Source organism: Heloderma suspectum, chromosome 3, assembly GCF_057233095.1.
Source record: "Heloderma suspectum isolate Gila_16-S chromosome 3, 16-S_ref, whole genome shotgun sequence".
In the NCBI taxonomy this organism is placed as follows: domain Eukaryota; kingdom Metazoa; phylum Chordata; class Lepidosauria; order Squamata; family Helodermatidae; genus Heloderma; species Heloderma suspectum.
Window position 1 is genome coordinate 180,360,084 of NC_139460.1, and position 24,329 is coordinate 180,384,412.

At 47.1% G+C, this 24,329-nt stretch overlaps 1 protein-coding gene across 2 annotated transcripts in view; it reads right to left on the reverse strand.

Annotated features, from left to right (window-relative positions):
- Nucleotides 1-10,844, reverse strand: part of VSTM4 (V-set and transmembrane domain containing 4) — an 84,037-nt gene extending 73,193 nt beyond the window's left edge. For both annotated transcript variants that reach the window (XR_014788858.1, XM_084841851.1), the window contains exon 1: nt 10,732-10,844. Coding sequence is in view for 1 of the 2 variants with exons in the window: in XM_084841851.1 (XP_084697977.1) it covers nt 10,732-10,774 (43 nt within the window). In the remaining variant the exon portion in view is untranslated. The remainder of the gene's footprint in view (nt 1-10,731) is intronic.
- Between the last annotated feature and the right edge of the window lie 13,485 nt (nt 10,845-24,329).

Genomic DNA, 24,329 nt, shown 5'->3' on the forward strand with positions numbered 1-24,329 from the left:
GTCGGAAGGTGTCCAATATACTACTGGGGAAGAGCAGAGGGTTTCCAAGTAGCGCCAGAAAGAGTGAAGCGGCTGGGCCAAAGCGGAAAGGACACTCAGCTGTGGATGTGTCTGGTGGTGAAAAGAAAATCCGATGCTGTAAAGAACAATATTGTTTAGGAACCTGGAATGTCAGATCAATGAATCAAGGTAAGCTGGAGGTGGTCAAACATGAGATGGAAAGATTGAACATCGACATCTTGGGAATCAGCGAACTAAAATGGACAGGCATGGGCGAATTTAATTCAGGTGACCATCATATCTACTACTGTGGGCAAGAATCCCTTAGAAGAAATGGAGTAGCACTCATAGTCAACAAAAGGGTGGGAAAAGCAGTACTGGGGTACAATCTCAAAAACGATGGAATGATCTCAGTACGAATCCAAGGCAAACCATTCAACATCACAGTAATTCAAGTCTATGCCCCAACCACTGAGGCCAAAGAAGCTGAGGTTGATCGGTTCTATGAAGACCTACAACACCTTCTAGAACTAACACCAAAAAAAGATGTCCTCTTCATCATAGGGGATTGGAATGCTAAAGTAGGAAGTCAAGAAATCACCAGGATAACAGGCAGGCATGGCCTTGGTGTACAAAATGAAGCAGGACAAAAGCTAAGAGAACATGCTGATCATAGCAAACACTCTTTTCCAACAGCACAAGAGACGACTCTACACATGGACATCACCAGATGGTCAATATCGAAATCAGATTGATTATGTACTTTGCAGCCAAAGATGGAGAAGCTCTATACAGTCAGTCAAAACAAGACCTGGAGCTGACTGTGGCTTAGATCATGAGCTTCTTGTTGCAAAATTTCGGCTTAAATTGAAGAACGTAGGGAAAACCACTAAACCATTCAGGTATGACCTCAATCATATCCCTTATGAATATACAGTGGAGGTGAGGAATAGATTTAAGGGATGAGACCTGAGGAATTATGGACGGAGGTCCGTAACATTGTTCAGGAGGCAGCAACTCAATCCATCCCAAATAAAAAGAAGTGCAAGAAAGCCAAGTGGCTATCTGATGAGGCTTTACAAGTAGCTGAGGAAAGAAGGGAAGCGAAAAGCAAGGGAGAAAGGGGAAGATATATCCAACTGAATGCAGAGTTCCAGAGAATAGCAAGGAGAGACAAGAAGGCCTTCTTAAATGAACAATGCAAAGAAATCAAGGAAAACAACAGAATGGGAAAGACTAGAGATCTCTTCAAGAAAATTGGAGATCTCAAGGGAATGTTTTGTGCAAAGACGGGCATGATAAAGGACAAAGAAGGCAGGGACCTAACAGAAGGAGATGAGATTAAGAAGAGGTGGAAAGAATACACAGAAGAACTACACAGGAAAGATCTGAATGTCCCTGATAGCCATGAGAGTGCGGTCACTGAACTTGAGCCACACATCCTCGAGAGTGAAGTCAAGTGGGCCTTAGGAAGCATTACTAACAACAAAGCTAGCGGAGATGACAGTATTCCAGCTGAGCTATTTAAAATCCTAAAAGATGATGCTGTTAAAGTGCTGCATTCAATATGCCAACAAATTTGGAACACTCAACAATGGCCGCAGGACTGGAAAAAGTCAGTTTACATTCCAATTCCAAAGAAGGGCAATGCCAAAGAGTGTTCAAACTACCGCACAATTGCGCTCATTTCACATGCCAGCAAGGTGATGCTCAAAATCCTACAAGCTAGGCTTCAGCAGCATGCGAACCGAGAACTACCAGAAGTACAAGCGGGGTTTCAAAGAGGCAGAGGAACTAGAGAACAAATCGCCAACATTCGCTGCATCATGGAGAAAGCCAGAGAATTCCAGAAAAACGTCTATTTCTGCTTCATTGACTACGCTAAAGCCTTTGATTGTGTGGATCACAACAAACTCTGGCAAATTCTTAAAGTGATGGGAGTACCAGACCACCTTACCTGTCTCCTGAGAAACCTGTACGAGGGTCAAGAAGCAACAGGAAGAACCAGAGATGGAATTACCGATTGGTTCAAAATTGGGAAAGGAGTACGACAAGGCTGCATATTGTCACCCTGCTTATTTAACTTATATGCAGAGTACATCATGAGAAACGCCGGGTTGGATGAATCACAGGTCAGAATTAAGATTGCTGGGAGAATTATCAACAACCTCAGATATGCAGACGATACCACCCTAATGGCAGAAAGCGAAGAGGATCTAAAGAGCCTCTTGTTGAGGGTGAAAGAGGGGAGTGCAAAAGCTGGTTTGAAACTCAACATTAAAAAAACGAAGATCATGGCATCTGGCCCCATCACTTCCTGGCATATAGAAGGGGAAGAAATGGAAGCAGTGACAGATTTTACTTTCTTGGGCTCCAAGATCACCGCAGATGGTGACTGTAGCCATGAAATTAAAAGACACTTGCTCCTTGGGAGGAAAGCTACGGCCAACCTAGACAGCATAGTAAGAAGCAGAGACATCACCTTGCCGACAAAGGTCCATCTAATCAAAGCTATGGTTTTCCCAGTAGTAATGTATGGCTGTGAGAGCTGGCCTATAAGGAAGGCTGAGCGCCAAAGAATTGATGCTTTCGAACTGTGGTGCTGGAGAAGACTCTTACGAGTCCCCTGGACTGCAAGGAGGTCAAATCAGTCCATCCTAAAGGAAATCAACCCTGAGTGCTAATTGGAAGGACAGATACTGAAGCTGAAGCTCACATATTTTGGCCACCTAATGCAAAGAGAAAACTCTCTGGAAAAGACCCTGATGCTGGGAAAGACTGAAGGCAAAAGGAGAAGGGGACGGCAGAGGATGAGATGGCTACATAGCATCACCGATGCAATGAATATGAACTTGAGCACACTCCGGGAGAGAGCACAGGACAGGAAGGCCTGGCATGCTATGGTCCATGGGATCACGAAGAGTCGGACACGACTGAACGACTGAACAACAACAAGTCTGAGCTGGTGGTGACTGACCAGGAAAGAGATCTTGGGATTGTGGTAGATAGCTCAGTAAAAACGTTGATTGCTGTAAAAAGCAAACTCCATGCTGGGCGCAATAAGAAAAGAAATTGAAAACAAAACTGCCAATGGCGTGATACTTTTATATAAAGCTATGGTGAGGCCCCACTTGGAATACTGTGTACAGTTCTGGTCACTGCATCTCAAAAATGATATTATAGAGTTAGAGAAGATGCAGGCAAAATTATCAAGGGGCTGGAGCAACATCCCTATAAGAAAAGGTAACAACGGTTGGGGCTATTTAGCTTTAAAAAAGATGTATAAGGGGAGACATGATAAAGGTGTATAAAATTCTGCATGCTGTGGAGGAAGTGGTATTATCTAGTATTATCTCATAATACTAGAACCCGGGGTCATCCCATGAAGCTGAACGGTGGGAGATTCTGGACAGATAAAAGCAAGTACTTCTTCACACAGCACCGAGTTAAACTATGGAATTCACTACCACTAGGGATGTACGAAAGTCACTTACCTTTGTGCGGAATTTTTCATGGTGGGGGGGGAGACGCTCTGTCCCTCCCCCCAGAATCCTCGATGTGGGGGGAGGTGATCCGGTCCTCCCCCCCGGAATCATGCCTGGCCGGCTCCGCAGAGCCAGGTTACTGGCTGCGGACGGGCTGCTGCGGCCATTTGCATCCAGCCAGGCTGCCATGATAGGCTACATAAGTATTTATGTAGCCTATCACAGCACCCCCACCCCAAACACAAAAAACCACCATACGCAAATGGCGGCGGCTAGAGCGGCTGCCATTTGCATTCCCTATTTTTCGCTGTTCTAGCCTACGTAAATATTTACATAGGCTATTACGGCGAAAAAAAGGGGAACACGAATAGCGTAGTGGGCGCTATTTGCGTTCCTTTTTTTTCGCCGTAATAGCCTATATAAATATTTACGTAGGCTAGAATGGTGAAAAATAGGGAATGCAAATGGCGGCTGCCGTAGCCGCCGCCATTTGCGTATGCTGGGGGTTTGGGGGGGGAGTTAGCCGTGATAGGCTGTGTAAACACTTGCATAGCCTATCACAGCTGCAAGGTCACCAATGGCGGCCGCAGCAGCCCGGCTGCGGCCGGTCAGGAGACCAGCCACGGGAGCTGCTGCCGCCGCCGAATCCGCTGCATCCGCCCCAGGTAAGTTCTGTCCCAGGGGATTCCGCGGGGGGGGGCAGGAGGCTGTTCTGCCACGGATTTGGGGGGGGGCGGATTCGTTAGAATCCGGCCTCACTGGAATCCGTGGCAGAATTCTCTGCCATCCCTAGCTGCCACAAGGTATAGTGATGGTCACCAGTTTACAGGGTTTATATGGGATTAGACAAATTCATGGAGGATAAGGCAATCAGTGGAGGATAAGGCTACTAGTCATGATGACTATATATTACCACCAGTATTAGTGCTCATCGTGAAGGGCCCTAACTCAGGTATTGAGGTATGTCAACCAGTTCTGGATGGGGTTGCACTCTCCCCGAAGGAGCAAGTTTGTAGCTTGGGGGTGCTACTTGACCCAACCCTACTCCTGGCACCTCAAGTGGAGGCAATGGTGAGAAGTTCTTGTTATCAACTTTGGCTGATACAACAGCTACACCCATTCCTGGAACATGTGGTCCTGGTAACGGTGGTGCACATGCTGGTAACCTCTAGGCTTGCTTTCTGTAACGTGCTGTACTTGGGGCTGCCTGTATATTTAGTTTGGAAACTTCAACAGGTACAAAATATGGCAGCCAGGTTGGTCTCTGGGACACCCCATGGAGACCATATTACACCAGTTTTAAAATCTTTACACTGGCTGCCAATTTGTTTCTGAGCAAAATATAAAGTGCTGCTTCTTACCTTTAAAGCCTTATGTGGTCTAGGTCCAAGGTACCTTAGGGAGTGCCTTCTCCCCTACATCCCAGTCTGCCACCTAAGGTCCCCTGAGGGCTACCTGCTGCGGCTGCCTAATGTGAGACTGGCAGCCACACACAAGAGGACCTTTTCCTTTGCCACTCCTCAGTTGTGGAATGACCTGCCGCTTGAAATGCGCCTGCTGACCTTATTGAAGGTTTTTAAGCAGGCACTAAAGATGTTATTGTTCTGGCAGGCCTCCCCTTTTTAGAACTCCTGTTCATTCTGCTGATTTTTGTATACTGTCTTAAGCAGTGTTGTTTTAAGCTGTTTTATTCTTGGATTTTTTTTAGAAAAATGTTTTTAGTTCAAAGTTGTTTTAGTTATATGTTGTTGTATATATGTTTTTATGTAAATGGTTTTTAAACTGTGTATATTGTATTTTAATATTTTAACTTTTGTAAACTGCCCAGAGAGCTTTGGCAATGGGGCAGTATAGAAATATAAAAAATAAATTAAAAAATAAAATATTAGGGGCTGTATGCTTCTGAATGCCTGTTGCTGGAAACTCAAGTGGGAGGATGCTGTTGCACTAATGTCCTACTTGTGGGTTTCCCATGTGCATCTGGTTGGCTCCTGTACAAATGGAATGCTGGACTAGATAGGCCTTTGGTCTGATCCAGCGTGGCTCTTCTTGTGTTCTTATGCCCTGATTAGCTGCCCCACCATAGAACACCTTCCTGTTAACAACTTTCTGAGGGGCAGCCATGTTAGTCTGTTGCAGCAAAAAGGCTCTTAGAGCACGTTAAAGACTAACACATTTATTACGGTATAAGCTTCCACTTCATCGGATGCAAGTAGTCTCTACTCCACAAAAGCTTACGCCATAATCAATTTGTTAGTTTTTAAGATGCCTCAATGCTCCTTTTTTGTTTTGACATTCCTGCTAGACTCTAGCACCTTTTGAAACTGATATGAGCCTGTGATGGATTTGCCCTCCTCAAAACAATACCATTCTAACCATTGCAATACAATTCCTTTGTACAAATGCCTTTTGCCAGCTTTGGCTGGTACACCAACTACAGCTGTTCCTGGACCACAGTGCTATAGGCACTGGTAACTTCAAGCCTGGATTATTGTAATGTGCTTTATGTGGGGCTACCCTTGGGCTTGGTCTGGAAGTTGCAGCTGGTGCAGAATGCAGCAGCGAAGCTGCTGACAGGGGCCTCTTTCCGACAGCAAGCTACACCCTTGCTAAAAGAACTCCACTGGCTGCCAATAAGTTACCAGGCCAAGTTAAAGGTGTTGTTGGTAACATATAAAGCCCTAAACAAGTTGGGACCAGGTTACCTCAGGGAGCGCCTCACCCCTTATGTCCCGCTCTATCTCTGCGGTCATTGGAGGGAGCACCTCCTAAGGTGCCGCATGCTTCTGAGGTTCGCCTCAGGAGCACTTGCAGTAGAGCACTGAGTGTTCCAGCACCCACGCTCTGCAACACTTCACCAATCAACATTCGACAGGTCCCACAGTTCTGATATTGAGATGTCTGGAGACCCATCCCTTCACACAGGCGTCCCCTGAAGTTGTGCCCCAGCCAGCTATGGTTTCTAGCACACAGTTTTATTGCTGGTTAAGTTGTACTGTATTGTTTTTATTGTTATATTTATTTTTGTTTTTAGGCCATTCTATTTTATGTTCACTGCTTGGTACCTCTGTGGAAAGCGGTGTATAAATTTGAGTAATAAATAATAAAATAAATGTGAGTTTTTATGAAGAAACCTGGGGGCTTTAAGGTTATAGGGCTTACTCAAATGAAATACTCCACCAAGTTCCCATACCTGAATGGTATTTTGTTTGAAGATGTTTCCTGACACATAAAATGATGATGGTGTCTATGCATTTGATGCCAGTGGCTTACCAAAACTGAAACAAAACAAGGGCGCTGGATGATTTAAGAAGTTCCATACCCACAAATTATGCAAGCATCAGAATTCATGATGTGTTTTGGATGTCATCACTGGCAACTTCCAATTGAAGCCAGAGTGGGCAACTTGGGGGGCTCTGGGGACCAATTTCAACCCCCTAGAAACCGCCAAAGGCCACCCCCCCCACCAGTGCACACACATGCACATACTTCCTCCTCCCCACATACACATACATACAGACATTTCCCCCTGTGCTCCCCCATCCCAGTGACTTGGATCATGATTGTGAGCAGGAGGGCAGGGTTAAAGCCTTCCTGCATTGAGCAGGGGGTTGGACTCGATGGTCTTGTAGGCCCCTTCCAACCCTATGATTATATGAACTCTATGAACTCTTCCTCCTCCTAGTGGTCATGATCCAAATTGCTGGGATTATGGGAGGGAGGCTTTAACCTCATCCATCCCCCCAGTCCTAGCAACGTGGATCATGATATGATTGTTGGAAGCAGTGGGAGGCTAAAGTCTTTCAGCTATCATGATCCAACTCTCTGGGATGGGGGGGTAACCTCATGCCCCCCAGCAACCTGGATCATGACTGCTAGGAAGAGGAAGAGGCTTTAACCTCCCACTTTTCCCAGTGATCATGATCTGCTCCCAGATTCTGGTGGGAAATGGAGCCAGAGGAGAGACATCCCCATTTCCCAGCAAAATCAGCAGAGGTATACAAGGATGACTCTTCTCGTGCATCCTGTGTAGCAGAAGAATTGGACTCTTGCTAGCCCACCTAACAGCAGATCGGTGGGCTAGCAGGAGCCCAATTCTGCTGCTACACAGGGTGGGGAAACCACTCCTCATGGGCCCTGTGTAGCAGGGTGGTTGCATGCATAGGGGAGGAATTGGGGGGCAGGGTACCCATGGCAGGCTGCACTCACAGCAGGCTGCACTCACAGCCTGCATGGGCCACATGTTGCCCCCCCCCCCGAATTAGAGAAACACTACTGTGGGTAAGATGGATTTCCAAAAAACTCTAAGTCTTGAATGTACAAAAATCCTAAAGCAACTCATCAGGCCAAGGCTGTCCTGAACTTTCCACTTATTAGAGCAGGGTGAGGAAAACAAATGAATGAATCTCATTCTGGAATCAAAGCTGAATTTCTGAATAATACCCTTACAGTTAAAAGAATATGGAAAAACTTTTCATGATGTTCTCTTGACTTGATCCTAGGCCAACCAGTGAATGCTGATGCTTGGAAGGAGACTGAGGGCAGCCTTCCACAACCCGGAGGCCTCCAGATATGTTCTCCTGCAATCCCCCATCATAAGGAGTGTGGAACAGACCGTAGTAGATTTGAAAAGCCCATCATACAGAAAGTGTCTACTTTTGCTTTAAAAGGTATGAAGACAAGGAAAAGACATTGAAGTTGCAGAGGCACACAATAGAAGAATCCTACAATCCTACAGAAGTGCTGAGCTACCCATTCACTTCCATACTACTTGCTTTGTGTCATGTTGATGGTACAGTGAACAAATCTGACAAATCTCCCGTACAGACCTAAAAAGCGATGTAATTGAAGATCCACTTGTCACTATAAACTGTGTGATTATAGATGCCATATTTTCTCTTCATCTCCTCCGAGAATTGCCAATCAACTCTCTCTCCACTTGTGGAAATTGTGCTACATACTAGCTGAGAGAATTGACATCATATTTGACAGAACTGTTTCACTGACAAACATCAGGAGTGAAACAAAACTAGTGACATGGAACACAGAAGATGTTAGCCCATGTAGCTCAGCAAAGATGAGCTGACTTTCTGAAGACACTCAAGAACTATAACTTGAAACAGTATTTAGTTTCATATTTGGTTACAGCTGGCAAGATGATACCATTTCTACCATCCTTGGTAGCATGCAGTTAGTGCTACATATGTAGCGTACCTAAGCTATTTGTTCAAAGTCATTTGAAAGGAAATCATGTGAGAGCAATTACAAAGAGACAGGCCCATTTGGGTCAGATTTGTCCCACAAAAATGTTGTGATTCAAACATCAAGCACTCTTGAAAACAGAAAATTCCTAGAGACATGTGACTTTGGCTAGGGAAAGGGCTGCATTCTAAACATTAACTTCAGTAAATTGATATAACTCTTGCCAACCAGCTGGACTTATCATTGTGCAATGCCATCCTACCTTTCATTTACTAGATGTGATTATAATGACCCATCTTCAACAAGAGCAAAATCGAAGCCATTTGCCATCCTCAAAAGGAAAGCCTTACTAGATGCAACAGAATGAGATAGATCTGGAAATTTCTCTCCCCTACATATAGTAGCAAACTTCTATGTATGAACTCAGCCTTGATACAATTAGCCAGGATCTTAGGGCCAAACTGGGCATGATGCAGTGAAACCTGTGAACTCCCCACTCTTTAACCATGCAGCCATGGTGGGTATGTGGGAGAATTTGATAGAAGCAGCCAAGGGGGCAGGAATGCTGAACACTTTCCCTCAAAACTAGATTCCTGGTCAAAACTGTCCCCATCAGCTGGTTTCCGACCTTGCAGGAGGAAAAGTAGATTGGGGAAAGTGACTTTGGACATAGAAGAGGGAGGAGGAAGGATTAAGTATTCCTCCTGCACACTGCTGCTCCAGTCAAACCACTGCTACGTTTCAGGAGGGGAAAGACACATGAGGGACTGTTAGGACATCTTGCATGTCTTGACTAGTTTGGCAGCTGGTGTGAAAACAGGCAATCCTAAAACTAGGAGATAAAAATGCGGTTTAAGAATGTAATATGCCACATCAAGACTATACTCCCAGGAGAACAACAAAAGTAATTTTAATAAAAATGATCATCACCTGATCTGTTTTGTATCTTGGGGAACAGGGAAAGACACAACAACAGCTGTGTCTACAAGAGCGCATTTAACTCTTATTCTGGAAGAACGTTCACAGGAAAACCTGGAACAAAATTCAGAGAGGCAGAGTGCATTCACACTTTGCAGAACAATCCTTTTTGGCATTTCCAGCTGTATACGTGCGTAAAATAGGATTGGTTAAAAAACACATCTCTAAACATGCAGTGGATATATGCTGTCAGGGATCCATGGCCAATTACAGCTCCCCAGAGAGTGTCTCCACTTGTTTAGGGAGTGTGTGTGTCCTCCACACCGTGTGTGTTTCCTGTGGGGAAAAGCCAGCCAAGTCACAGGTTGTTTCTCGGGAGTGTGAAGTGGCATTCTGCCCTCTTCCTGTCCCATCAACTCTGGGCTAATGCTTTTTATTCAGGCAAGCAACCTCCCTCCAGCACGACACGGACACACGCCTTGCTGTGCCATAACTCTACCCAGGACCAGCCCCAGAATCCCCCCTCCCCCATATTTGTACAACTTCTGAAAACTTTTTATTGCATTTCTAGCCCATTTCCACACTTGTGATTCGTGTGTAGGATTTACGACTGTACCATAAGACGCAGCATTTTCAGGGTACGATATGTAAATCTGTATTCATGCCATATGATCCGTTTGTACTATTTGTCTCCGCTGCTGAACGGTTAAACCCACGGCAAGCGGTCTCCACCTCCGGTTGTCTGCCCCTAAATCGGTTTTTGAGTCCGCCTACTCACAGACCTTGGGGTGGGGGAGCCAGGCGTCCAGCAGGGGCTGTTGGGGGGTGAGAGGAACAAATGGGCCGTAGAGATCCCCCCACCTTTTCCTCCTTGGCCCATTTCCCAGGCAGACGTCGCGGCTGCTGCCTGGGCGCCCGGCGAGAGCGCTGGCCGCAAAAGCAACAGCTGCGCCTGTCCAAGCGTTTGTAGAGCTGGCGCAACGCGAGGGCCGGATGCAGATCCCGAAACAGGGCGCTGGAGGGGAGACAGCGGCTGTGGGAGGGGACGGGAGGGAGAGCACGCGCCCCTTGCCCCGGGGGAACGGGAGGAGGGCTGATCTCGCCTGTCCCGTGCGCGCGCTCTTACCTGGCGTTCCAAGCAGAAGCGCCGTCAGGACCAGGAGACGCATCGCCCGCGGCTCAGCGCTGGGGTGGGAAAGCTGCCCTTGCTCCGCCCGTGGTCGTCGTCTCGGCTCTTCTGCTCGCGCCGCCGCCGCCGCCTCACTCTCCTCCCTTCTCCCCGCCCCTCGTCCTCGGATTCTCCGCCCGCGGCTTAGTGTTTCTCCTTCAGTCACAGACAAAAAGGATTCCACTTTGAGAACAACAACAAAGTCTTGTGGCGCCTTCAAGACTAACAAATGTATTATGGTATAAGCTTTGGTGGACGCGGCCCGCTTGCAAAGAAGGCCCCACAAGCCCGGAAAGTCACGCCTGTCCACTCCATCTTTCTACACGGGGCGGGGTTTGCTTGTTCCATGCAGTCCCTTTTAAAAAGCACCCGCCCACTCACTCACGTTGGCCGAAAGACAACGAATTTCGATCGCGAAGAGAATAACCAGAGCAAAACAGGCATTCAGTCTCTCTTGGCCGCACATGCTTGGGAATAATACACTGGAAAATCCAGGGGACCTCGTAAGTGAACGATTCCAGCAAGTCTTTTTAGCCCCAAGTGCATGTCAACCAGTACAGGGCCTGAGTACGTGTTACGTGCAAACGACTGTAATAGAATTCAAACGGCTTCTTCTAGGCCAGCCTTCTCAAACCTGGCTCCCTTCAGATGTTTTGGACTACAACTCCCAGTTCGTCCCAGGCCACTGGTTTTGCAGAAAAGTCCAAAGTTGTTTCATACACCCAAACGTGTTTTCCAAATGAGTGAAGTGTCTGTTGAGTCTGTCGGGTATATACACTTCTGGGACCCCAGCAGGAAGGGAAGCACCTATAGGGGTGGGGTTTGGCCGGGGGAAATTGGCAGGCCAGGAAAAGGTTAAGAAGGCCCAGGCACTTACTCAGCTCAAATTGCCCTCCTTGAAGCTACTTTTTCTAGAAGAAGCAACCACAGGGATATTAACGTGTATTTGTTTGTAACATAAAAGCCCTATTCAGACATTCTATACTGTGTAAATGTGTGAGGAGAAGGAGCTCTCTCACCCCCTACACATGGTAGGTGACATTCTGAAGGGGAGAGCCTCCTCTCTCCAAGGAGGCTTTTCATGCAATTTGGAACCATGGACAACTAGAAAGTCACCCTCCATGTGTAGGGGTGATGGAGACAGGGAGGGGGCTGAAGAAGCATGCTCCCCTCCTTGCATGTTTATTTTCCACACTTTTACAATGCCTGAATAGTTTAGTCTTGTGGTGAGCAGAATTTCCCCAGTTCTCTACTACTCTGTATTTCTGGGAAGGTGGAGACCAGTGTTGAGATCCTCTTCACCACTTGAGTCAGAGAGTACCATCATCCCTTGGGTTTACCAAGTAGTTACCTGCGCTTTCTGTTGAGTTACCACTGGGTAAATGGGTAAAGCGTTTGGTCAGGCGTCTGGTCAGGCAGTGCCTTTAGCTGGGCCAATGATCATATCAGTGCTTAATTTCTAAAGGAGAGGTGAGTGCTGAGCAATCCTGGATCTTGCCACTTTTCCTACCTAATTCCACATGTGAGGGTTGATCATACTTATTCATGATATTCGAGATGAATGCTCTGCGTAAATCTGACTTCTGCATACCCTGCATGGACATTGGGATATGCAATGATTCCATCCATGAATGATAATACCATAAATGATCATGCCATAGAAGCCTATGGTTTCCTGCCACATGTATATGTGACAAAATATGTGCTGATGTATTGTACAAAGAGGGCCCTCAGTGAGTAAGGAAAGGCTTTCTGCCTGTTCTCAGAGGCATTCCCTCTTATTAGTTTAGGTGTTCCAAGGCTTGAGTTCATATTCTGAGGATGGTGAAAAGATAACAAGAGGAGACAAGATTTGCTGCTGTCTTAAAAGTAGTCCATGGAACATGCTCTAAACAAAAACTATCCAGTGCAGCCTCAGGGTAGGAAAAATATTATTGAAAGCAGTGATAGGAGTGATGATTGGTAATCATAATATTTTGCTCAGCAATTGCACACTCCAGTTGTAAAAACACATGCTTCTCATCATGTGGGGAGGCCTTCTCTATTCTCATTTGATCTGTTAGCAGAGTGAAGCTTACTGTTCTTTTTCCAGTTTTAAATTTAGGTGGAAATCCTGTCAACTAGCTGGAAATCCTGTCAACCCCATACTTAAAACACTGACTCACAATATCATATAGGATGCCATCTCATCTGGGAGATGCTATGCCAGAACTGGACACAATCCAGCTGGAACAATCCCCAAGGAGAAACAAAACTCAGGGTCAAAATACACATTATGTTAAGCATGCTTTTTAAAAAGCTTGCTATTCTTCCCCACTTCTTGGGACTTGGGCTACATTTTGTTCAAATACAACTCCTCTTACTGGTGAAGAGAAAGCTGGGGTGCGGGTCCCCAGCAGTTCATCCTCCGTGAGCTCTGCTGCTTTTTGGGAGGAGTGTGTGTGTGTGTGGTGGGGGTGCAGCATAGATGCTTGATCCTGGAAGGAGCAGCCACTTCATCCGTGCTCTTTCTCCCTGGGTGGTGTGCTGGTGGGCACTAGGCCTAAGCAGCTCTATTCTCCCCACTATGCAGTCCAGTGAGGGAGGGTGAGTGAGTAGGCAGAGGTGACGGCTGCTCCTCCAAGGAACAGCAACAGCCTCCTTTTGCTCACAAACTTACTCTGGAGGATCCCATTGGTTCCAATCCTTCCCACTGCACCCACCAAAGAGAGGGAATGCACAAGCAGGTAGAACCTTCTAGAGGGATAGGGCAGGTAAGCAACGAGCTGCCCAATCCTTGCTGAGGTAGCATTGCTGCAGGATTCTTCACATATCAATTGCTGAATTGTATGTTATTCAGCCCAATCCTGTGCATGTTTACTCACTAGCCGTGTTCAGACCCACAGGGGAAGAAGGTGCTTAGGCTAACCACACTGTAGGATGGTTACCACTAGCCATGATGTGTGTTCCTGCCACACAGTCATGGAACCATGGTCCACAGCGTGGTTCTGCTAACCACTCCCTGTGCTGCTAACCACCCCAGTCCTCCTGGCCATTCCACCATGCATCCCAGCGGCCCATGCGGCAGAACTGGCCACTGGCAGCCATTATGGAGCTGGCACGGCAGCCACCACCTCCCCAATGGTCTGCAGGGGATGGGAACGGGCCTGCTCCTCTACCTGCCGCCACTGCCCATTCCTGCCCTGTCCACCACTGCCAACCCGATGTGGGAGCCATGCATTTGAGCTGCTGGTGGCTCCCACATGTGGGCCAAAAATGCAGCTTGGGTTCTGGTGTCGCAGTGGACACAATCCCCCAGTCCACTGCCATACTCCCCCACAGGAGACATGGAATGTCTTGCCGCCTCTGCTCCTGCCCCCTGGCGCCACCCCCAGTTGCAGAGGGAGGAAAGCACACCCCTTGGCACCATGTCCCTCCCCTTCCCAGGCCCCTGGCAGAGCCCGCCAAGTCAGTGGAGCAGCACAGGGTGCAAAATAATGCTTTCTTGATGTACAGACCAGCTGTGTGGGTGTGTAGAAACCCGGCCTTGCTGGCAAGTGATACAAAAGGCGTATAAAAATACAAATGCATTCCCAGGACTCATATCAGGAAAGGGGGCATCAGGCCAGGAACCCGGGGGGGAAGAGGGGGGCAGGATGAGGTGGTTGGGACACTACCTTTAATGGCCTGTGGGTGCAGCCAGGGAACCAGGCTGGTTGACACCCCACTTCCTGCAGTGTATCCTGGGCTGACGTCCCGCCAGTCAATTATTAGTGAGGTGAGCTCGTCACAGAAGGGCATGGTGCGTGGCCCCACCCTGGACCATTTATTGTGGGTGACAATGTCCTTGAACTTCTTTTTGAGCATATGCAGCTTCTCCTTTCACTACTGGGATGTGTGGGAGTAGCTGCGCTTCTGCATCTGCTTGGAGAATCATGGGAAAAGGTTTTAGAGCCTGACAGTGCTGAGGATGCCCTAGGCCTTGAGACTCCCCCAAAGTGTGATGAAGGTGCCCCACTTGGGCTTTGTCCATGTCTGCACCCTGGTTCTTTTGTGCTTCTTCCCTGCCTCCTCACCCTCATCCTGGGAAAGACCCCCAGTCAGGGTTGGGGTGCTGTGCTGGGACTGGGAGGCCGCCATGGAGTCGTCGGCTGAGTACAGGGCTGGGGAGTCACTGCCGCCCTCTGCCACAGGATTGAGCTGGGGGGGAGAGGTTGCTGCTTGGCCTGCCATCCATCCTGGAGTGCCTGGGTGATGCTGCAGGAATGATGCACCCAGGGCGTCTGTCCTTCCCCCTGTGCCTGGACCGTATGGTGCTCCTTGGAATTTGGACATGCTGGAGAGTGGTGGGAAAGTCTGTTGGGGAAGGGGTGTGTGGGCTGGGCCTCCATGGGACTGTGCAAGATTGGGATGCCCATTGTAGGGGAGGGGCTCCGTACTGGTACTTACTTGCCATGCACGTTAGGGTTCTTGCCTTCCTCCCTTCCCTGGCATTTTGGATGTTTCCCCTGAAGGGATTGGGAGCTGTGCTGAGGAGGGGAGGGGGCATGATGGGCGGGAGTGTTCCACATACTAGGGCTCAGCAGTAGTGGCTATGGGGTCTGGTGGGGGGGGGCCTGTGGTAGGGCAGGGGAGGGCATGATTTTGACCAGGGATGCAGTGGCTTGAGTGGGCGGGGGTGTTTTTGTTTTCTATGGTGCTCCGAGCTGCTTGTGTCTGGGAACGCAGCACACTCAAGGTTGCTGTGCTGATAACAGTGGCATGACAGCAAAAACATCTTTGTGCCTGGCACACTTCTCCGATTGCATAGGGCAGGCAGGGACAGACAGCGCTGGGACTGGTTCTTGGCTGTGCATCATGTGTTGCTAGGCAAATCTTGACCATTGAGATCTCTCGCACTTGGCTGCTCTTGCTGCAGAGTTCTATGCAAGCCCTGGGATAACCATGAGGGGCTGACAGACAACACACTAAGCTATGGTTAGGGCCACTAACCCTTTTGCAGCCCATGGGTAGTGAGCGTGGTTACACCATGGTTATGTAGCCACCATGGTTGGGAAAAATGCCCTCCACATGACACACTAAGCCATCATTGTTAGCTAAAAATGCCTAACCATCATGGCTCAGTGTTACATGTGAACAGGGCCACTGTGTTCAGTGAGGACTACAGTCAGAACTACATCAGGTAAGTGTGTATTGCTGCTAAATTATTTTGGCTGTTGTATGGCCTTCTGGCTAAGGAATAAACAGTAACATTCATACTTTGTGAGGCAATGTCCCGCCCACTACGTAGAAATGTATGTTCTTTTTGGAAAAGTTGTCCAGTTATTGGTTTCAAATCAATTACTTTACTGTTCGTAAATTTATTGTCCTGTTATCAACACGGTTGTCCTCAGTTATCGTCACCATTGCTAGAATTTGACCCAGTCATGATCATCTGTGCGCTAATTCCATGGTCTTCAGCTGAGGGACCTGTACCTACACGGTCTATGGTATGTTGCAACAATGGCTCCCCCTCTTCCTCCTGTTCCTTTTTATTTTAAAAGAGAGAGAAGGAGAAAGGCAGTGAGTAGGGAGAAGACCAAAGGGAGAGGGAAGAAATGGTAAACAATTTGCAGAATGTTGTTGAAGGTGGGTTTGGGGTCTGAAAAGGTTGAGGGTTTCTGCACATCACATATTACCCAGTTGCAAGATTAATTTCAGAAGAAAAACTAGAGAAGACTAGACTGTTTCGGTTAGGAAAACATAATAATCCATGGTGTAAACATGTGGTAGATAGCAGGCAGGAACTATATGTCCCATGCTAGAGACAACTGCAAAGATCAAGAATGGTTAAGCAAAACAGCCTAGACAGCTCAAGGAAATGGGCAGAGCCATATTCTAAAAAAGAAAGGTTTGCTCTCCTCTGTTACTGCATACTGTACTCTGTTACTCTGTCCTTATTCACATGGACACATAACTTTTGTGTATACACGTGTAATGACCAAAGTGGGTTTTAGGGGGCCTTTAACCAGGGGTGTGGTGCACATAGAGTGGGCCTATGCATGATGCTCTTACTAAAATGAAGAATGGATACTACTAAAAATGGGGAATCATAGAATAGTAGGGTTGGAAGGGGCTTCCAAGACCACTGAGTCCAACCCCCTGCTCAATGCAGGAATCCAAGTCAGAGCATCCCAACAGATGGCTGTCCAGCCTTGTCTTGAATGCCTCCAGTGTGGGAGAGCCCACTACCTCCCTAAGGGAATTGGTTCCATTGTCATATTGCTCTAACAGTCAAGAAGTTTCTCCTGATGTTCAGCTGGAATCTGGCTTCCTGTAACTTGGGAAATTAGATCGAACATTCAAAGTCCAAAAATATGAACTTTATTTTTACAGATGTTCTTTCTCAGAAACACATGCATACACGTTCATTATAGAGTAGAAGATAGGCTTGATTAGTATATTGCACATGGGTCAGTATACCAGTTCTAATAGGTCTAACTTAAGAGATAAGACAAAATGAAGATTGAGAAAATTAGAGTTCACCAAAGTGATTGTAATCCAGCCAGAGAACATTAGTTATTGGGCAAATTAGAAATGTACTAAATAAATAAGGATGGGAAGATGATGTTAGGGACGTGGCAAAGCCGGGTATTGGAAAGCTATACTAGCAAGGAAACTTGGTTGCTGTTGAAAAATGGTGGGCTGCACGGTTAGGAATGGATAGATGTAGGAGAAAAGGAAAAGAAATTGAGCAGGGGTAGTTATTTACCTGACCTCAGAGAAAGGGGAACTCAAAGGACTTTACTTCTTGGTTGGTTGCTAAAAATTAGAAAACTATTGTGGGCACAGCCTAACCTTGGGTTTTTCAGCTTAGTTCTAAATTACCAAATGGGGTAAGAGGAAGGATGGATCTGTCTTTTGGTTTCTTCAGCTTTCAAACTTTTTGAAACATAAGTTTGTTCCATCTGATTTCTGCATTATTTTCATTTGGGGGGCTGGGTAATAAGTTAGCACAAAGAGTTATACAAATTTTTGTATGCATTTCTTGTAATATATGGTTTGTTTGCATTTCTCCTAATGTATGCATTTTTGTGCACAATTTTCCCTGATGTGTGCATTTTTGTATGATCTTTTTGATTGGAGAAGTGCACTGCAACATTTGGAGAAGTGTGAAAATGGAAGGAGGATTGCATTCTGGTTCATGTTTTAGTTCAGTGTGGTGTAGTGGCTAGAGTGTTGGACTGGGAGCCAGGAGATCCAGGTTCTAGTCCCCACTCAGCCATGGGAGCTCACTGGGTGACTTTGGGCCAGTCACACACTCTCAGCCCAACCTACCTCACAGGGTTATTGTTGTGAGGATAAAATGGAGAGGATAATGTAAGCCACCTTGAGTTTCTTGCAAGAGGAAAAAAGCAGGATATAAATGCAGTAAATAAATAAATGCAGAAAGTGCAAATTAGATTCTTTGCTATTAAAATGCAAACCAAACAAATTTCTCCCCCATCCCTGTAATAGCCTCACACTGCTCTGTTGTTGTTGTTGTTCAGTCGTTACGTCGTGTCCGGCTCTTCGTGACCCCATGGACCATAGCACACCAGGCCTTCCTGTCCTCCGCAATCTCCCCAAGTGTACTCAAGTTCATATTCATTGCATCGGTGATGCTATCTAGCCATCTCATCCTCTGCCGTCCCCTTCTCCTTTTGCTCTGTACTTGTTGGCAATGGGTTGCACCACATTGTCCACAGACATCCAAAATAAAGGTGGCAGGTGAACAAGGATGGGGAGACCAAATGGAGGATACCCTGTTATTAGGGATCCTGGAGCAACCACAATTTTGGTTAAAAACAGATTTCTACGGAGAGCCTTGCCAAGGGGGCGGGGTGTCTCCTTAGAATGGGGGCAGGGAATTCCCCAGTTAGATTCAGACATTTAGCATTCAGCTCAGGAATTTTTCTTAGCTGCTTCCCAGTTTCCTAGGCTTCCTGCGAGACCGATTCCACCATTTGAGGCTCACAACCAACAACTCGCGCATGGCTCTCGGTCCCCTTACCTGACACTGTAAGGCCGGCAGACCGTATTAAGTGTGGCTGCTGGCCCTAAACTCAATACAGCACTCAATCGGGGCAGCACTCTCTTTTGGGTATACAGGTCAAATAGATCTATCTGGAGCAAAGAGATAAGGAGAGTGGGGGATCTGGCCCTGGAAACATATAGGTACCAGAACAGAGCAAAGAAGAGGAATTTCTTCCAGAAAATATTGTTCAGTTTTCTCCAGAAAGTAATTATACTTCACCTGGTCGTCCGTCTTTCTTTCTTTCTTTCTTTCTTTCTTTCTTTCTTTCTTTCTTTCTCTCTCTCTCTCTCTCTCTCTCTCTCCTTCCTTCCTTCCTTCCTTCCTTCCTTCCTTCCTTCCTCTTTTTTTGTTTTGTTTTGCTGAAATCTGCTCAAACACAGCTGAAATCAAGCTTGAAATTTCCAGTTTGGCCCTACACCCCCAAACAGCTTTGTTGTGACTTCACAAATGCCTATCTTTCTCTGAGGCCTGGTTGGTGAGGATGGAGTGAAGTTTCCTGAAATAATATGACTGAAAACAACTGTGGTTTTACAAAATCCAGAAGATACAATGGTGTATAGTGCCATTGATCAAAAGCACAACAAAAAGCACACCAGACAAAATATTTGTGTGTGTTCCTATGGAAAAGAAGTGACTAAAAGCATGGGTAGATGCTGGGAGAAAAGTTGTTTAGTGAGAAATATGTGTTGTTTATGTCAGGACCATTTCAGTATTACTACAAATAATATAACATTTATTATCCTTCAAAAATTAATGTATATTTTAATTGTATGTGTCCCCGTTTTAAAAAAGGAGCAACTACACCAAGAAGGTGCGGGGGGGGGGGGAGCAGTGGCTGGTCAGTGCCCCTTTTGCTTTTGTCTTTAGCCCTAGAAATAGCTGAGAAGGGCTTCTGTCAGATCTGGTGACAGCTGAGGAAATAGATGAGATGTTTCATAAGGCAATACAGGACCAAGACAATGTGGAGCATCTTTGCTGGTCCCAGGCACTCCATCCTCCCCATCTGGATTTGGACCCGAAAGGCCAAGGTAAAGTGTGGGTACATGGAAGATAAGTTGTAAGCTAGCACTATTTGTGACATTGCACAACATCATCAATCACAGGGCATGTCAGTTAAGACAAAGAATCATAGAATAGTAGGGTTGGAAGGGGCCTACAAGACCATCGAGTCCAACCCCCTGCTCAGTGCAGGAATCCCAAGTCAGAGCATCCCTGATAGATGGCTGTCCAGCTACATCTTGAATGCCTCCAGTATGGGAGAGCCCACCACCTCCCTAGGTAGTTGGTTCCATTGTTGTATTGCTCTTACAATCAGGAGGTTTTTCCTGATGTTCAACCGGAACCTGGCTTGCTGTAATTTGAGCCCATTATTCCGTGTCCTGCACTCTGGGATGAGTGAGAAGAGATCCTGGCCTTCCTCTCTGTGACAACCTTTCAAGTACTTGAAGAGCGCTATCATAGAGCATATCATATCAAGGCTAAACATGCCCAGTTCTTTCAGTCTCTCTTCATAGGGCTTTGTTTCCAGTCCCCTGATCATCTTCGTTGCCCTCCTCTGAACCCTCTCCAGTTTGTCTGCATCCTTCTTAAAGTGTGGTGCCCAGAACTGGACACAGTACTCCAGATGAGGCTTAACCAGTGCTGAGTAGAGGGGAATCGCCCATCGTGTAACTGTGTATGTGGTTTCTTTTTCCTAGGTGCAGAACTTGGCATTTATCCCTATTAAATTTCATTCTGTTGTTTTCCGCCCAGCCCTCCAGCCTATCAATATCACCTGAATTTTGTTTTTGTCTTCCAGGGTATTAGCTATCCCACCTACATCAGGCGTCTAATTTTCTGGCTTTTTGGAGTTTGGACCAACATGAGGTAGCCTTAATTCTAGGGATGGTGGAGAATTCCGCCACGGATTTCAGTGAGGCCGAATGCACTGGCATTTGGCCCCCCGAAACCTGTGGCAGAACGGCCTCCCACCCCCTGCCTCCCGCGGAATCCCCCCTGGGACGAAGCTTACCTGGGGCGGATGTTCCGGCGGCAGCGGCGGGTCCAGCAGTGGCTGTGGCGGTGGCGGTAGCTGGTTTCTTGGCCAGCTGCTGCGGACGCAAATGGCGGCCGCCATAGTGGCCGCCATTTGCATCCTGCCAGGCTGCCATGATAGGCTATGTAAGTATTTACATAGCCTATCACGGCAAAGAGCAGGGGCACAAGCGGCGGCTGCTATGCCATTTGCACCACTGCTCTTTCTGTGATAGGCTACGTAAGTATTTACGTAGCCTATCACGGCAAAGGCAGCCACGCAAATGGCGGCCACCATGCCATTTGCATAGCTGCCTTTGCCGTGACAGGCTACATAAATACTTACGTAGCCTATCACGGAAAGAGCAGCAGTGCAAATGGCGTAGCGGCTGCCGTTTGCGCCCCTGCTCTTTGCCGTGATAGTCTACGTAAATACTTACGTAGCCTATCACAGCAGCCTGGCTGGATGCAAATGGCAACTGCTACGGCGGACGCCATTTGTGTCTGCAGCAGCTGGCCGTGGCCGGAACTCCGGCTGCATACAGCCCTGGCTGGTGGCTCCGTGGAGCCGCCACGGAGCAGAGCCGGCCCATTCCAGGGGGAGGGATGGAGTGCCTCCCCCCCACCGCGAATCCAAGCTGCGAAAAGGTAAGTGACTTTCGTACATCCCTACATAATTCCAGTCTTTTAAACCAGCAGGTTTTTTATTGTTGAATTTTCTTTGGTTTTGGAAAGGAACTGTCTTCCTAATGTATTTGCTTTTAGATTTGTCACTCTGGGCACTCTCTGGATCAAAAAGCAGGGTACAAAATATGAAATAATAGTAAGTGTGTGGGTTTGGGGAAAAGGTTCATGCACTGAAAGCCAAAGCACATGGCAGCTTCCAGATGTTTGCAACCAGACTGCCATCCAGATTTTCAGATGGAGTGGGGTGCTGATTTACACACTGCATGCTCAGAGACTTGAAAGTGCTGTTGAATCTCTCTCACTTTTCTTCCATCCCACTGAGCTTCTGAGGGATTTGGATTAGGGCTGTGTACGTCTTTGATCCGAAGTCCGAATGATGAGGTAAAGTGGGCTGTTTTGACGGTGCCTCGTCTTGCTACAAAGCGGATCAGAACAGCGGAGCTCTTATGTCTTCTGAGCAGCCCAGATAGGGTGTCTCCAAAACATATCAACTTCTGAAAGATCACATGGAGGAGGAGGGAGGGGGGAAGGTGAGCGGATGCCCAGGTGCCAAATGTATCAATTTGAGAGAGATCCAGCTACCGGGAGTGGCTAAAGACAAGGAGGGAGGGGAGAGGAGGAGGAGGAAGAGGCGGAGTGAGTGAGCTTTGCTGTGAGTCAGCCTGTGTTTGCTCATTGTGAGCGAGGTGGTGTTACTGGAGAAGAGAGGACTAACTGAACATTATTTGGCTAGAGCAGTGGTCTCCAAAGTGGGGTGCATGCACCCCAGGTGTGGCACAACATGATCCATTGGGATCATCATAAACTGCCTGATAATTGAGCAGCCTCCCGCTGCCCTGATGGGCTGCCATTGCGTGTGGTGGCGGCGGTGGCAGCAGCAGGATGGGACAGGAAGCTGCATGGCATTTCTCTCTCCGCTCCAGTCCTATCCTGCCTCTGCTGCGGCCACTGGGAGCAACTGCCCCAGTCTCTGCCAGGTATGGCAGAGGAAGCCTTAACCCTTCAACCACTCTCCTTTGGCAGAACAAAGCCGAGAAGAAAGTGCATGCTATGGGGACTGGGTAAAGCAAGGATCCATAAAATCAAAAAGGGATCCTCATTATTTCATATGATTTTTAAAAGGGAGACCCCCAAAACTACCATCCAATCACAGAGCACATCTGCCTCTGTGGACTGAACCAGAAAAATCACGGATCTGCCACTCATGGGTGCAGCCATGGTGGAAAAACGTTTGTGTCTTATTCATGGCTTTATAACATGACAGTGCTATGATGCCCCAAATCAGTGTTTTTTTGTCACTCAATCTGTGGGCATAGATTTGCTCTGTGATATCATGGTGTTTGGGGGTATCTTTCTTGTAAGAATTAGGAGGATCCCTGCCTCGAATCCAATTCAATATGGATCCTCTGAATTTTTAGATTGGGTCCCCCCTGCCCACCCCCCACCCTCATCAAAGCACAGGTCATCTTTGTCCAAGTATGCACACTAAGAATCCCAGATCTCGTGCGTCTCAGCAGATCCCAGATCTTCTGCTTCACCTCAAATGGTGTGAAAATCATATGAAATCAAGAGGATCCCTGCTTTGGATCCCTGTTTTTGCACTATGGCTGCACCCACAAATGGCAGATCCATGCTTTTTCTGGTTTAGTCCATGGAGGCAAATGTGCTCTGTGATTGGATGGTGGTTTGGGGGGTCTCCCCTTTAAAAATCATATGATTTTATGATATGATGAAAAATCATATGAAATCATGAGGATTCCTTTCTGATTTCATGGATCCTTGTTTTACTTTCTTCCCATGCTATGACAGCTATGCTAGTGTCTCCCCACCCCACCCTTCTGTAATAGGTTTATTCTTGTTGTTCCTTCATTTAAAAATCCAGAAAATTTCACTGCAGTTGCTTATCCACCACCCCCCTGAACACACACACACTTTTTCAATTCTCTCTCAATCATTAGTTTGCCCTTACTTTGATTCTGTCTAGATTTTTTAGATAGATAGATAGACAGACAGACAGACAGACAGACAGACAGATAGATAGAATATAGTAGTTCCCCTTGTTCTTGGCTCCCCTCCACCTCCCCTTCTCAATTCCTGTATTCCTTCCCTTCCCATTTTTTTATCTCTTTTCCTAATAATAATAATAATAATAATAATTTTAAAAAGCCTTTCTCTTCTGTTAGGATTATAGTTAGTGTCCCCCCCCCCTTTGCTTGTAGTTTAGTGTTTGCTTTTCTTTTGCTCGTGCGTGTGTGTGCACATACTTGTGCTGTGTGGACAAGCAAACAGTGTGTGTCAAACGACTACACACAGTCCAAATTTCCAAAAACAATGGGCAAAGGACTACACGCATTAACAGCAATTATTGAAATAATATAATACGACACTGTGTGTTGCAAAGCAAGCCCAATATGAGGCATCTTCGGGGTCTTGGCAGGGGCAGAGGGGGGTGAGGTGCTGCTGTGCCCTCCTGGCAGGGTTGCTGTGTTGCTTCCTGCCTCTGTCCATCCAGCACAGAACTGTCGTTGCTCTTCGTTCAAGTCAGTGTGCCCGCCTGGCAGAGCTGCTGTCTTTGTTTGCTTCCTGCCTACCAGCCAGTGTTTCCCTAGGCAATTCAGCCAAAGAGACTCTGAGGTTATTGACAGGGAATAGGAAAGTAGTTCTGTTTGCACTTCAAAGAAACCTACAGCAGAGTTTAGGGATTGTTATGAGGGGGGTGGCCTGCATATTGGAGGGGTGGAAATTACCCCATTGTCATGGTCAGACCATTTCCTGGTGAAATTTGTTTGCACAGTGCCAGTCCCTCCCTGAATGGGTGGGA